Raw genomic sequence first — 16705 nt, 5'->3', positions numbered from 1 at the left:
GATGTATAAATATGTACAGTCAATATGTCAACAAACACTTCAATAATGATTTATAAATATGTACAGTCAATATGTCAACAAACACTTCAATAATAATATATAAATATGTAAAGTCAATATGTCAACAAACACTTCAATAATTATGTTGTATAAATATGTACAGTCAATATGTCAACAAACACTTAAATAATGATGTATAAATATGCACAGTCAATATGTCAACAAACACTTCAATAATGATGTATAAATATGTACAGTCAATACGTCAAACAAGTCAATAATGATGTATAAATATGTACAGTCAATATGTCAACAAACACTTCAATAATGATGTACTGTATAAATATGTACAGTCAAAATGTCAACAAACACTTCAATAATGATGTATAAATATGTAGTCAATATGTCAACAAACACTTCAATAATGATGTTTTATAAATATGTACAGTCAATATGTCAACAAACACTTCAATAAAGATGTACAGTCAATATGTCAACAAACACTTCAATAATGATGTATAAATATGTACAGTCAATATGTCAACAAACACTTCAATAATGATGTATAAATATGTACAGTCAATATGTCAACAAACACTTCAATAATGATGTATAAATATGTACAGTCAATACGTCAAACACGGCAATAATGATGTAAAAATATGTACAGTCAATGTGTCAACAAACACTTCAATATTGATGTATAAATATGTACAGTCAATATGTCAAACAAGTCAATAATGATGTATAAATATGTACAGTCAATATGTCAACAAACACTTAAATAATGATGTATAAATATGTACAGTCAAAATGTCAACAAACACTTCAATAATGATGTATAAATATGTACAGTCAATACGTCAACAAACACTTCAATAATGATGTATAAATATGTACAGTCAATATGTCAACAAACACTTCAATAATGATGTATAAATATGTACAGTCAATATGTCAACAAACACTTCAATCATCATCAGGCCTCCGTCAGTCGTAACGACTATGGAAACTGCGCCAGTCCAGAGGTCAAGTTTAAACTCAGCGACAACGCCTGCTGTGGCTGATGAGTCCGATGTGGGAGAGGCAAACACGGCCGCATTTACTGCAGATGTAGCTGGAAGGCGCAACTGCAGGAGTGCGTGTCTTCCGCTTGGTTCTTTTTTCATTGGCTGTGGCATGGATCTTTTCCTCGCCAGTCTTCAGCTGTTTGTGAAGGACACTGTGCCATTTGCTGCGGTCAGCTGCTGCATCTTCCCAATGTTCAGTGTTGATGTCCAGGGCTTTCATGTCCCGCTTGCAGACATCTTTGAAGCGCAGTTTTGGCCGGCCAACAGATCTCTTGCCAGAGGCAAGTTCGCCATACAGGATTTCCTTTCGGATACGTCCATCCTACAGACCTCACACGTGGCCGAGCCAACGCAGCCTGCGTTGTCTGAGCAGCGTGAACATGGTAGGAAGACCAGCGCGTTCGAGGACCTGGGCATTCGTCACCTTGTCACTCCAATGGATGCCGAGGATGCGGCGAAGGCAGCGCATGTGGAAGGTGTTCAGTTTGCGCTCCTGTTTGGAGTATGTTGTCCATGTTTCACTGCCGTAGAGAAGAGTGCTGACAATGCAGGCGTTGTACACTGCCATCTTGGTAGGAGTTGTCAGCTTCCGGTTCTCCCAGACGCGGGTCGTGAGGCGCCCTAGGGTTGTGGCAGCTTTGCCGATACGTTTGTTGATCTCACCATCGAGGGACAGATTGTCACTGATGGTGGATCCCAGGTATGTAAATTGGTGTACGACTTTGAGTTGGTACTCATCGATTGTGATGGCTGGTGGAGTGTCCACTTCCTGACTCAGCACATTGGTCTTTTTTAGGCTGATGGTAAGCCCGAAGTCTTTGCAGGCCTGGGAGAATCTGTCCATAAGGCACTGGAGTTCTTGTTCACTGTTCGAAATGACGGCAGCATCATCAGCAAAGAGCATGTCCCGGATGATTGTCTCGCGGACTTTGGTCCTTGCTTTAAGACGGGCTAGGTTGAAAAGTCGGCCGTCAGATCTGGTACGTAGATATACCCTTCTGTTGCAGTCCCAACAGCATGTTTGATGAGCAGGGCAAAGAAGATGCCGAAAAGGGTAGGAGCAAGGACGCAACCTTGCTTGACTCCGCTCTTAATGTCAAATGGGTTGGACATGCTACCCTCATACTGGATGGTTGCCTTCATGTCGTCATGAAAAGATCTAATGAGACTATGGAGCTTTGGAGGGCATCCAATCTCGGGTAGGATGCTGAAGAGCCCTTCTCTGCTAACCAGGTCAAAAGCCTTGGCCAGGTCAATGAAGGATATGTACAGGGGCTTCTGTTGTTCCCTGCATTTCTCCTGAAGTTGGCGTAGGGAGAATATCATGTCCACTGTAGAGCGCTTGGCGCGAAAGCCGCATTGAGATTCCGGGTAAACGCGCTCAGCAAGTTTCTGAAGGCGGACAAGCACGACACGGGCATAGAGTTTCCCTACGATATTCAGGAGGGAGATGGCCCTGTAATTGTTAGTTGCTCCTGTCGCCCTTATTTTAGTAAAGGGTGACAATCTTGGCATCTCTCATGTCTTGCGGCACGGCTCCCTCTTTCCAGCACTGGCAGAGGACATCATGCATAGGCTGCAGGAGGGTGTCTTTACAGCGCTTGTTGAGGTCTGGGGGGATGCCATCAGTAACAGGTGCTTTGCCAGTTGCTAAGCTGTCGATCGCTTTGTGAAGTTCAGCAAGTGTTGGTTCAGCATCTAATTCCTCAATGATGGGCAGCTGTTCAATGGCATCAAGGGCTGAGGCGACGGCAGTGTTCTCTCTGGAATAGAGTTCTGAATAGTGCTCTACCCATCTGTCCATCTGCTTGCCCTTGTCAGTGATAACTTCCCCACTGGTGGTCTTTAGGGGGGCTGTTTTGCTCTGTGTTGGGCTCAGAGCAGTCTTGATGCCCTCGTACATCCCCCTGATGTTACCTGAGGTAGCTGCAGACTGGATGGATTCACTGAGTTGTTGCCAGTATTCATTGGCACAATGTCTTGCAGTCTGTTGCACTTTGCTTCTTGTAGTTCTCAGTGCTTGCAGGGACTTCTCATTTGGGGAGCGTTTGTATTCTGCGAGGGCAGCACGCTTTGCTTCAATGACGGGGGTCATCTCGCTGGACTTGGCAACAAACCAGTCGTTGTTTTTGAAGATCTTCCTCCCAAAAGTCACAAGAGCTGTTTTCTGAATGGCCTCCCTGATGTGGCCCCATTTCTCGGAGGCGGAGTAGTGCTGGTGTTCTTCAGATAGGATGTTGTTGAGAGACTTGGCAAACTCTTCTACTTTCTCTGGAAGATGCATGCTGGTGGAATCAATGCGGGGCTTGCCTTTCTGTTTGGAGTTGTGAAACATTTTTGGTTGTTGCCTGATCTTGCAACAGACAAGTGAATGGTTGGTGTCGCAGTCTGTGCTGTGGTAACTACGAGTAACGAGCACAAACTTGAGGCTGGCTCGTCGGATCAGGATCATGTCTTCCCCTAGAAAGGTATGCCACAAGGCAGGGGCGGTTTTGGATCGGAGTTTACCTTCTCCTAGATGGGTCGCCTTACTGGGCTGACGGGTCCCATCTACCCATGCGGCAGGTTGTACTGGGTTACATTTTACCAGTAGCAGGGATAAGACCTGACTTGGGATTTTGCGAGCCCCAAATGATGGTCTCCAGGGATTTGGCCGAAAGTAGCACCGTTCTACACATGAAGATAAAGATCCAGAGGTAATACTTCCAACAAGCGAGTCCCGCCATGCTGCTGAATGTGCACACATAAGTGGGAACCGAAGAGGTTAGGGGCAGACTTTTACGTGCAGTCAATATGTACAGTCAATATGTCAACAAACACTTCAATAATTATGTATAAATATGTACAGTCAATATGTCAACAAACACTTCAATAATTATGTTGTATAAATATGTACAGTCAATATGTCAACAAACACTTCAATAATGATGTATAAATATGTACAGTCAATATGTCAACAAACACTTCAATAATGATGTATAAATATGTACAGTCAATATGTCAACAAACACTTCAATAATTATGTTGTATAAATATGTACAGTCAATATGTCAACAAACACTTCAATAATGATGTATAGATATGTACAGTCAATATGTCAACAAACACTTCAATAATGATGTATAAATATGTACAGTCAATATGTCAACAAACACTTCAATAATTATGTTGTATAAATATGTACAGTCAATATGTCAACAAACACTTCAATAATGATGTATAGATATGTACAGTCAATATGTCAACAAACACTTCAATAATGATGTATAAATATGTACAGTCAATATGTCAACAAACACTTCAATAATGATGTATAAATATGTACAGTCAATATGTCAACAGACACTTCAATAATGATGTATAAATATGTACAGTCAGTATGTCAACAAACACTTCAATAATTATGTTGTATAAATATATACAGTCAATATATCAACAAACACTTAAATAATGACAGAGGTGGGACCAAGTCATTGCTTTGCAAGTCACAAGTAAATCTCAAGTCTTTGCCCTCAAGTCTCGAGTCAAGTCCCGAGTCAAGACAGGCAAGTCCCGAGTCAAGTCCAAAGTCAAGACTGGAAAGTCTCAAGTCGAGTCCCAAGTCCTGCATTTTGAGTTTCGAGTCCTTTCAAGTCCTTTTAACCACAGACTAATATTTTTACACAGATTGTGTATGCTTTTAAAACGCTGTATTTATTTATTAAAACAAGTACATTTGAAATTGCAAGAAAAAAAATTGTGCTGACATTGCAATTCATAATAGCACTGTTAACAGTAATTTTAATAGTTTAAACAATTTTAAACATTTAACTCATTCCTTTACAGAATAAACACATTTGCAAAAACAAACATTAACATACTATTGGTTGTATTTTATGAAAATAATATTACCACAGAGTTGAGAAGGAGCAAAGATCTTCAATATTTGTATGTGAAAATCACAAATAAATCTTCTGGGGGAGGATGACGCCCCTACAGGGGTTTGGTTTACAAACTTTCAGCCCCACCTAAAACAAAATTCACCAGCCGCCACTGATTATGATGCGTTGTCATTTTAGGCAAAATATAAGACAATACTTTCTTAACAGTATAATTGTAACCAGGAATAAGTCTTCAAGTAACAATATTCAAATACTAACATTGTTGGGTAAAACAGCATTTGGTTTTATTCTGAATGTAGTGAAACAAATTGGTGGTTTTAGCTGATATAAAGACTTTCAGGTGTTTATATATGTTTAAGTATTTGGCAGACGCTTTTATCCAAAGCGACATACATAAAAAATACATACATAACAATCACTGTAAACATGATCATTTAAGGGAAGAATGTAATACAAAATATCAATACAAAGTGTCAAGACAGAATAAACTCTCTGCTGCTGCAGCAACAGAGATACAGTCTATAGGTCCCTAAGATATATAGATATCTAATGTATTCATACATTGTTTATGTAGGATATAGGCATGTATATATAACCTAATCATATTGTTTCTTCAATTTAAAAATAGCTTACTGTTTTTTCCCCCTTCTCTGGGATTATATTCCCAGTTTTGATCTCGGACGTCTGGTCACTTATAGCGTATAAGAATATTATATTACTGTTAAGCAAACTATGAATAATAAAACTTGCCAAAACATGTGTCCGTTATCATAGCTACACGTATGACAAAAAACCGCGTGAAAATCAGTGGTATTCAGTGAGGTAAAATGAATTAAATGCGCTGACAGTTCATTGCTCCTGACAAATGAATTGCACTGAGTGGAGCGGATCACCACTCCAAGATGGCGGCCCCGCGTCTCGTCTGCGCCAGTAGGCAGTAGCGCTCGATGCTGCGTACCCTTAAAACATGTCTATGGTTATAACGTTAGCAGTGAGTTTACAGCCTCACTGATTTAACTACACAGCAAATAAAAGTCATGTTACTTAGCCAATAAACGTTATCTTACATTCAAAACTTACCCTTCTTTGGGCAACTTCAAATGTCGAACGAAGTTGGAAGTTGTTGCGTCTCCGTCTGTAATATTCGAACTGCGTGATTTGCATACGCAATTCGTTTTTTGTTGACCAAGTCGTAGTTTTTATACCCGAACGAAACCAACTTTGGCATAATTGTTTCTCTCTGCCGCATTGTTTGACAACTCTTGTTCGGTGGTTGTCCTGCAATTTGATTGGATGAATGCTGTGTGATGAAAACAACGTATAACTAATTTGATTGGCTGTTGTACTGACAGCACACCAGCTGACAGGCAGCACACACGCTGATAGACAGACAGACACGTACAAAATGAAAGATACGGAGCGCTCCCAAATAACTTTTTAAGCTTTGGGTTTTGGGGAAAGTAGCAAGTCATGTCAAGTCAAAAGGCTCAAGTCCAAGTGAAGTCACAAGTCATTGATGTTAAAGTCTAAGTCGAGTTGCAAGTCTCTTTACATTTTGTCAAGTCGAGTCTAAAGTCATCAAATTCATGACTCGAGTCTGACTCGAGTCCAAGTCATGTGACTCGAGTCCACACCTCTGAATAATGATGTATAAATATGTACAGTCAATATGTCAACAAACACTTCAATAATGATGTATAAATATGAACAGTCAATATGTCAACAAACACTTCAATAATGATGTATAAATATGTACAGTCAATATGTCAACAAACACTTCAATAATGATGTATAAATATGTACAGTCAATATGTCAACAAACACTTCAATAATTATGTATAAATATGTACAGTCAATATGTCAACAAACACTTCAATAATTATGTTGTATAAATATGTACAGTCAATATGTCAACAAACACTTCAATAATGATGTATAGATATGTACAGTCAATATGTCAACAAACACTTCAATAATGATGTATAAAAATTGTTGCGTCGACAGCTCTTCCTCCCAAGGAAGTCAAAGTCTGCTGTCCACTCCCAAGTTCTTTTAATGGCAAATATGCTGATGTTAAATTGACAGTAGTTGGTATTTCGTTGTTTATTGTCAAAGCTTTGGCAATAATGAGACCAATCCAGCACCCAAGCGTTCCCTAGCCCGGTCCAGATCGGTCTAGCTCGGTCTCCCCTGTGCTCGTTATCTCAGGAATGTTATGGCAGTCTCAACAGCGCTCTGCCTGTCTACTCAAGGACACTCGAATCCAAGCACTTTGTACCACACGAGACATTAGCTGATGTAAATATGACTATAGGAGTTTTTAGAAAGAAGTAACACTTAAATATGGATATATGGAAAATATCTCGTTCCATCACTCCCCCTTTAAGATCTTCTTATAAGATCTTTTACTACTAGTTAAACACTTCTAAAGCACGCCCCACATTAAAGTAGGTGCTGTTTTTTTTCTTTAAGCAAGCTAGCGATAAAACAACAGCTTATTTACATGGGAGATAGATGGAGGGAGTCCACGTCAATGTCGTCATGGTCAGGGAAGTAAACCAACAATTCTCGAAAGTCTTAAAGTTACCACTTTGCTAGACCCCCTTTAGTGACACTTAGCCCAAGGGGCGATAAAGCAACCGCATGAGGCTATGTTGGCCAAAAAAGCTCCGAATGGAGACCAAGACAGACTTAATTAGGTCAGTCCACCTGCCTAATGTGCTTAGAAGCCAATCTTTGAAGGGGTCAGAGAGAGAGTTCCCTAGACAGGGCCTGGAGGCCCTTTAAGGCCCTCTGAACTGAGCCATCGGGGGTAGTGTTGTTAGGAATGAAGGTACAGCATTGGTCACCAAACATTGCACACACTCCTTCTTCCTTGGCTAGGATGCGGTCAAGGGCTATGCGGATCTGAACGGCCCTGAGGGAGGTCGGGGCAAGTTGTTCAGCAAGTCCCTCAACGGCGTCACGAGTCAGGTTGGTCAGTCTCAACAGATTATAAAAAACATAGTTAATGCGTTCAACATTTTTAGTAGCGGTCACAGGGAAAATAGCACCAATGATAGGAAGGTTTTCGAAACCTGCACAGGATTCACACCACAATTTATGTTGTGAGGGGACCCCTCTTGGTTGGCCTATTGCATCAAAGTAAACACCATCAGGATTCCTCGTCAAATCGAAGGAGCCCTTTACACTCCTCCGAGATAAAACATGACGGCGTCGGCGGGGAGTTAGAGTGGCAGCTGAGACAGGAGTTACAAGGGGAGTTAATTTGGTACCCACTAGAGTGAGTGGGGTCACCAGTCTAACCATAGCACAAAACCCCACGGATAACTTTGGAATTCTAATGTACAATCTGTGCTTCCCACAACACCAGAATAAGTCAGCTCGTGCCTAAGGGCCTATCCTCGAGCCATCTATCAGTGTGGTGCACCAGTAATGGTTGATGTCACCCAATTTGTTGGGGGACGAAGAGGGTCCTGTAATTTGAAAACGCGTGTAATTCAGCTTTTGGGCCACAAAGGGAAGAAGTCGGGTGGCATTGTCAACAGAAGGGTACACATGTCAGTCAACTTAAAAGGGGCGGGGTAAGTGTGGGAAAAGGGACGTCCAGCGGAAGAAGCAACACAGTCACCCAGGTTTTGGCATCCACCTGAGCCACAGGTTGTCTGCACCCGCTCCTAAGGTCAAAGGTCAAAGTTACCAGGCCTTCGGTGGTGATGTCATTAGCACGCACGGATGTGAGCCTTTGAAACACCACCGAGGTGGGGTGGTACTTTAGGTGCTACAGAGGGTGTAGAGGTAATTAACGCCCTCTCAAGGACATTAATTTTAATAATTCCTTTAGCGTCTGTATCAGTCAGGTCAAGCCCCAAAACAACATAAAAGGGAAGATGGGCACAACTTACCAGAGTATGTTGTCTGCATCCGACACCAATGGTTCAGGGTTGAGTCGTAACAAACATAGAGGTTATTACCACGGTAATAGCTATTGTGTCCCCCGTAATTAATCACACTACACAGGTCAAAAAATAAGTCTTGCTATCCCCTTTGACCCAGTCTATTTAAAGTCTGCTGTATGTTCTTAGACACTTGTCAGTCACTGTCGTCAGGAAGGATGAACTGAGACACAAAGACAGTAGAACACGCCCAAGGGATAAACGGGGATAAACATCAAACTTTTCACTTAATGTAACGACACAGATAGTTATGCTGCAAACAAGCAAGAAAAACTAAGAAACATTTAGCATACTGGATTGGTCTCACACAAGGATATACAATATAGAAGTTGAAAAGAGTAATGTAGGTAGAAAATCTCTCTCGTCTCCTGGGCTGAGGGGCAGATAATGTGGCGATGTCAGCAATGACATCCCCTGGTGATCTGTCAGGTTCTTCAGCTGTAGTGCAGAGGGAGAGGTGGTACCAGGTGTCCCCTCCACCAGACAGTCGAAGGGCGTGGGACGTCCGTTCCACAACCTTGAAGGGACCAGTCCACCTGAGCTCCGTCCACTTGCGTTTGATGACCTTGATCTTGACCCTCTCAGCGGGCGGAAGGGAATCTGTACAGAAGAACTGGCACACAAATTCTGCAATTTTTTGTGTAAAATACCATTTTGGTTTTACGCTGAGTCCTCCTTCCATGGGGGGCTGCTGGTCCTGTGAATGGCTGACCTGTATGCAGCTCATAGGGTGAAGAACTCAAAGGGCGGTAAAACAGTTTTATTCACGGACCTTCGAATGATCATTAACGCTAATTGCAACATGTCAATCCAATTAAATTTGGTCTGTGCACAGATTTTAGCCAATTAGTTTTTTATGTTCTGGTCCATCCTTTCAACCTTGCCTTGGGACTCAGGATGGTACCCCAAACCCGTGTTCTAGTCCGAAAGCCTTTTCGACCAAGGCTAAGTGAGTATTTTTTTTTTTTAAATGGTTGCCGTTGTCTGACCTAATCTTTTTGGGGAAACCATGTCGGGGTACTAGGTCATTCACAAGTCATTTAATTACTGATATTGCATCCTCTTTTGAGGTTGTTGTTGCTTCCGGCCAACCACTGTGATTGTCAACACAAGTCAGTACGTACCTTTTCCCTTGTACTGTATTGATCATTTCAGTGAAATCAAAGACTATACATGATTCACCCTCACCTCCTCCATATTCTAAATTTGATCTATTAAACTACTATCGATGTGTAAAATCGTTATTTTCAAATTAAAATTAGTTATAACTTCTTACCCACGGGAAAAACGTTAAAACTATGGAATGTGTCAGAGTCGGATGATTGTCGATTTTGTTCCAAGGAGTCTGTATCCACCCTCACTCACCCCCTTCTGTTTCTGAAAAAAGCACTGTGTTAATCATACTATCACTTTCAGAAACATCTCAGAAAAAGGTCAGCTAATAGTCAAGTAGCGGAGGACAGGTCATGTTTGAGGTCAATGATTGTCTCTTTAGCCTCTATGGTCCACTGGGGGGTGTTGTTAGGGTAGGGGACCCCTTAGCACTATCACAATTAACTCAAACTCAACTAAACCCTAGCTTTTATGTAACTTATTCAATATGGTGAAAGTAACAAATATGCTTATATTTATATTGTCACCAATACTAGAAAAATACTACCCTTGTGGCGAATGCTTTAGCAATAGTATTTTGAAATTTTACCACACCTGGTAGCCCCAATAATTCATTAAGTCAAGCTCATGTTGTAGAAAGTTGAATGATGCGGACACGTTTGTTACTGAATACTTTCTATCAGACTTCTGCCATGGCAACTTTGTGTATGTAATGAGCAACTATAATTATTTGATATGTTTAAATGTGTAATGTGTCGTTTTAGCTCAGCTGTTGTGTAGCTGCTAGCTCCTCGTAGCCTACAGGTGTCTAAAGTGCAGCCCATAGTTATGTGTTTAACATAACCATGGGCTAAACCTAAACAATTGAAAATGTGGTATTTGGGTGTCGGTGTAATGTTTGGCAGCTACGCCGTGTCTTATTATTGTACCTAAGTTCTTTGGTTTTGTAGGCGAGACAGAGAGCAAGGGAACAATGTGGGACACTATTGTGTCCATCTTATACCATGCTAGCTGTTGCAAAGATAGGTCAACATGAGCAGCCACACCTTGAGTTCCAACAGGTATATAAATAATCATAACATATGGCGAGTCGGGTGACAGAACACACGGAAACATCTCAGCCAGTCAGGGTTTTCACTGTTAGAGCAGTTGGATGTCAGCCATTCCTGTTGTTTCAGGCTGTGGTATGAGCTCATGGAGTAGTCTTGGTAGTGGTGTCGCAGCTGGGTGGTTCAGCCATCAGGTAACACCAGGAATGTTCCTTCTTTGCGATTTGAATGTCAGGGTACAGTCTGTAAAGGAGGTCCAGCAATCTGAACCGGAAGTGGTTTGGTGACAGGTAACCTTCTTGTGACCCCAGCGAAGCCTTCGACCTTTAAAGAGGAAGCACACAGTTTTTTTGGTACCTCTGCATTCAGAATCGAATGGGTGGCTGATAAAATTGTCCGTTGACACTCATGTCCAGCAGGGGTCCTGTCTGTACTTCCTGCTGCGGCTCCTGATGTGGGCGTCCTCTTACACGCCTTCGTGTTCGTTTGTTGGCACGACGGAACCTTTCCTGTTCGGAAATGTTCGGACAGTCACTACTCCACTGACCAGGCTGGTCACAGCCGAAACAGTGTCTACCCCAGACTGGCTTTGAAGCATCGTGTTGTCCACCACCCGAGTCCAACCGCACGTCTGTTGAGGATTCTTTCCTCCACCTGTTGGAACTCAAAAGCAAGGTCACCCACTGCCGAATATACTCTAGCTGATCTTTGACCTTTTGGTTCTTTTAACCTTTTATCTTCAGCGATCTGTAATTTAAGTAGTCGTTTCCTTGTTGCTCTGTCATTAGCCCTATTTTGCATGGGATGAATAAAATGTCCTGCCATATATTGTTTTTGGCACCGTGTATATCAGGGTTAACTTTGTCCAAAGTGTTTGGCCAAAGGTTCCCTCCCGGAGGTACAGGTGGGAAAACAAGGTCAACAATGGCTTGCATGTATGCATCGGCAAGAGACTTATATTAAAGTAGGCCCCTATAATTGTCATGTGTCAAAAATGTCTGGTGTGCACCGCCCTCTGCTGGAGGAAAATGGTCAGACTTGCAAAATAAGGGGTTAATACTTTCTCTTTTAACGTTGATTTTCCAGGTAATTTAAAGTTCAGTGAATGTATAGGATAGGCCGATGTCGTTGTGGCTTGTACAGCCCTTTGAGACACTTGTGATTTAGGGCTATATAGATAAACATTGATTGATTGATGGTTGATGGTTGATTATATGACCAAAATGAACTTATTTCATTTATTCATTCATTTTCTATCGCACTCATAGTTTTATTCCATTTTGCATCTAATTATTCCTATTGATTTCTTCCCATTTCACTCAAACAACTAAACAAACAAATAAACAAACTTGCAGCTAACCACAATCAACAGCATACCATTTACGAATACCTTAATTTGTCACTTTCTCATCTTTCTTTCACTTTCGTTTTCCTTTACAAACAACCTCCTGTATCCATCTCTTCCTTACACTTTACACAATGTTTCTATTTTCTGTTCTCCTAGAAACCATTCACATAACGTAAGGTTATAAACATCCTTTTCCCATATTTTCTCAAACCATCCTCTTCACCCTCAATCTTCCTTCACCTGCTCTCTTTTTCTCTCTCTCTCCTTCTCACTGGAGTAGGGGGCGGTGGCCTAGTCAAAGTCTGGGCGGGTCGTTTGAATTGTCTTGCGCATGCGCGGCAGGCAAAACACCAATCAGTCTAGTCTGTCCTATTTGTCTCATTAATCATCGGTTCTTTTGCTGCATTTAATTTTTCCACGTAATCCCCGTTTACTTTTATCATACGCCAAACTCTTAAATTCTCGAGCACCAACCCTGTTCCATTTTCACCAGCGCGCGCGCACACACACACACACACACACACACACACACACACACGTGTAAGCACATGAGCAAGCAAGCGCTTACGCACACACACGAGCACGCGCAACCTGCAGCACACACACACACACACACACACACAAGAAAAAGCTGCACCTACCCTTATCTCTGCGTTTCACTTTACCATAAAACTTCCAGTTACTTTTTTTTAATTTATTTTTTATTTTATTTTACCAGACGTTTGAGTTCACGACTTTTCGAGTATTGTAAACTCCCTCTTAACCCTTTCAAGGAACGTTCTCCTTTTTTTTCTCTTTTTTTTTCTTTTCTCTACCTGCTAGTTCCATTGTCGACAACCGTCCATTCAATTGATCATTGAACGGTAGCCAATCATCACATTTTGCCCCGCCGCCATCACATTTCTGTTTGTCACACTCCAAGGCCATTGTGTCTATATTTTCTTAATTCTAGTGCCCTCAACGCAAAGGGATCTCCCAACCCGGTTCCTTAGTTTTAGTGTCTTATCACACTGGGATCTATCAACCCGCTTCTTTAGTTTTAGTGTCTTATCACACTGGGATCTATCAACCCGCTTCCTTAGTTTTAGTGTCTTATCACACTGGGATCTATCAACCCGCTTCTTTAGTTTTAGTGTCTTATCACACTGGGATCTATCAACCCGCTTCCTTAGTTTTAGTGTCTTATCACACTGGGATCTATCAACCCGCTTGCTCTTTTAGGCGGCGACCAACTACCCAGGGTGAGCCACACCCAACTATTAGTTCACTCGTCAATGAAACTGCCCGTCACGGTAATCGAGACACAATGCCGTGAGTTGACCACTTATTTACAATTTTAATGCAATGGCAGGCTCGGCAAAAATGCAATCAATCTATCGAAATCACAGCTCTGCGTCTGGGGTACAATATAGTGTTTGACTTACAGACTTCAGGACAGACTCCTAACGCAGATTTTATCTAAAAAGAAAGGTTCTGCTCACCTTGAATTGGCCAATTGAGTCTGTCCAGAAGATTGCAAGAAGTCATCGATCAACAGCGTGCCATCCCGGACGAGCCCCCAAATTGTTGCGTCGACAGCTCTTCCTCCCAAGGAAGTCAAAGTCTGCTGTCCACTCCCAAGTTCTTTTAATGGCAAATATGCTGATGTTAAATTGACAGTAGTTGGTATTTCGTTGTTTATTGTCAAAGCTTTGGCAATAATGAGACCAATCCAGCACCCAAGCGTTCCCTAGCCCGGTCCAGATCGGTCTAGCTCGGTCTCCCCTGTGCTCGTTATCTCAGGAATGTTATGGCAGTCTCAACAGCGCTCTGCCTGTCTACTCAAGGACACTCGAATCCAAGCACTTTGTACCACACGAGACATTAGCTGATGTAAATATGACTATAGGAGTTTTTAGAAAGAAGTAACACTTAAATATGGATATATGGAAAATATCTCGTTCCATCACTATGTACAGTCAATATGTCAACAAACACTTCAATAATGATGTATAAATATGTACAGTCAATATGTCAACAGACACTTCAATAATGATGTATAAATATGTACAGTCAGTATGTCAACAAACACTTCAATAATTATGTTGTATAAATATATACAGTCAATATATCAACAAACACTTAAATAATGATGTATAAATATGTACAGTCAATATGTCAACAAACACTTCAATAATGATGTATAAATATGAACAGTCAATATGTCAACAAACACTTCAATAAAGATGTATAGATATGTACAGTGAATATGTCAACAAACACTTCATGTAGACTACATGAAAGTAAAACTACTACACAACCATTCTAACAATAACAAACCTGCATCATGCAAATACTACTCTACATTATTCTATTTATCTAGTGCAATATTTTTTCCACACACAATGCAGTATTGCTGTAGCAGAGGTATTGTTACACACTTGCAAGTATCAAATGTGTACTTTTTCCTGACACTTTTCTTTTCTGGGTGCTGCTTCTGTTGGTGACCGCCACCAGGTCAACATCGTGAGTATATATATATATATATATATATACATATATGTATATATATGCACATTTCTACATGTGCAGTATTTCTACATGTGCAGTATTTCTACGTGTGCAATATTTCTACATGTGCAGTATTTCTACATGTGCAATATTTCTACATGTGCAGTATTTCTACGTGTGCAATATTTTTACGTTCTAAGTATGGTGGCTGAGCGTGCATGGCGGCCATTTTGGACGTGTGGCCATCAATGTCCTGCATCGTGTTTTCTCTTCTTGTCCGCGAGCCACAATTCATTTTGCCGTTTTGTTCATGGCCGTTTTTGAGCACTCCTCTTGTCGTTTAGCGCTTCTTCTTCTTAAATTTGGCACACAACGTTTATCTCTGCTAACGCTGCCCCTGTCCCCCCACAGAGACGGACGATAAGATGCGAGCCTTCGCCGAGCAGATCTTCGCGTCGGAGACCAAAGGCGAAGACATCCGCGACGAGATCTCGGTCTTTGACGTCCCCGAGGACTGTCCCATTCTCCACCAGGAGATGGCGCACCACCTGCACACCGACGACGATGCGGAGAAACGGTCAGTTGTAGTTAACCTTCTCGCCCACCGGGGGGAGCATTCTGTCACGCCGCTAAACGGGAGAACAAAAGTGCAGAAGAGGGGCGTTACGCTTGCTAGCAGGAAGAAAACATGTCGGATTACTCGCTAGCAGGAAGGAAACCTGTCGGAATACTCACTAACAGAAAGGAAACATGTCGGAATACTTGCTACAGGAAGGAAACATGTCAGAATATTAGCTAGCAGGAAGGAAACATGTCGGATTACTCACTAGCAGGAAGGAAACATGTCGGAATACTCCTTAACAGGAAGGAAACATGTCGAAATACTCACTAGCAGGAAGGAAACATGTCAGAATACTAGCTAGAAGGAAGGGAACATGTTGGACTACTCGCTAGCAGGAAGCAAACATGTCACAATACTTGCTAACCGGAAGAAAACATATCGGAATACTCGCTAGCAAGAAGGAAACATGTCAGAATACTCGCTAACAGGAAGGAAACATGTCGGAATACTCGCTAACAGGAAGGAAACATGTCGGAATACTCACTAGCAGTAAGCAAACATGTCGGAATACTCACTAGCAGTAAGCAAACATGTCGGAATACTCGATAACAGAAAGGAAACATTTCAGAATACTCACTAGCAGGAAGGAAAACTGTTGGAATACTAGCTAGCAAGAAGGAAACATGTCAGAATACTCGCTAGCAGGAAGGAAACATGTCTGAATACTCGCTAACAGGAAGGAAACATGTCGGAATACTCGCTAACAGGAAGGAAACATGTCGCAATACTCGCTAACAGGAAAAAACATATCGGAATACTCGCTAGCAGGAAGGAAATATGTCGGAATACTCTAACAGGAAGGAAACGTGTCGGAATACTCAGTAGCAGGAAAGAAACATGTCTGAATATTCGGTAGCACAAAATAAACATGTCGGAATACTCGCTAAAAGGAAGGAAACATGTCGGAATACTCGCTAGCAGGAAGGAAACATGTCGGAATACTAGCTAGCAAGAAGGCAACATGTCGGAATACTCGCTAGCAGAGGGAAACATGTTGCAATACTCGATAACAGGAAAAAAACATATTGGAATACTCGCTGGCAGGAAGGAAACATGTTGCAATACTCGCTAGCAAGAAGGAAACATGTCGGAATACTCGCTAGCGAGAAGGAAACATGTCGGAATACTCGCTAACAGGAAGGAAACATGTCGGAATACTCGCTAACAGAAATAAAA

The 16705-nt window shown here is 41.7% G+C and overlaps 1 protein-coding gene across 1 annotated transcript in view; it reads left to right on the top strand.

Annotated features, from left to right (window-relative positions):
• ampd1 (adenosine monophosphate deaminase 1 (isoform M)) overlaps nucleotides 1-16705 on the top strand; it is a 71374-nt gene that overhangs the window by 13491 nt on the left and 41178 nt on the right. Inside the window, exon 3 of the mRNA XM_062056918.1 lies at nucleotides 15319-15484. Coding sequence (XP_061912902.1) covers nucleotides 15319-15484 — 166 coding nt within the window. The remainder of the gene's footprint in view (nucleotides 1-15318; nucleotides 15485-16705) is intronic.

The sequence above is a fragment of the Entelurus aequoreus genome, linkage group LG01 (assembly GCF_033978785.1).
Source record: "Entelurus aequoreus isolate RoL-2023_Sb linkage group LG01, RoL_Eaeq_v1.1, whole genome shotgun sequence".
NCBI lineage: Eukaryota > Metazoa > Chordata > Actinopteri > Syngnathiformes > Syngnathidae > Entelurus > Entelurus aequoreus.
This window is presented reverse-complemented; position numbering and strand designations above follow the sequence as displayed.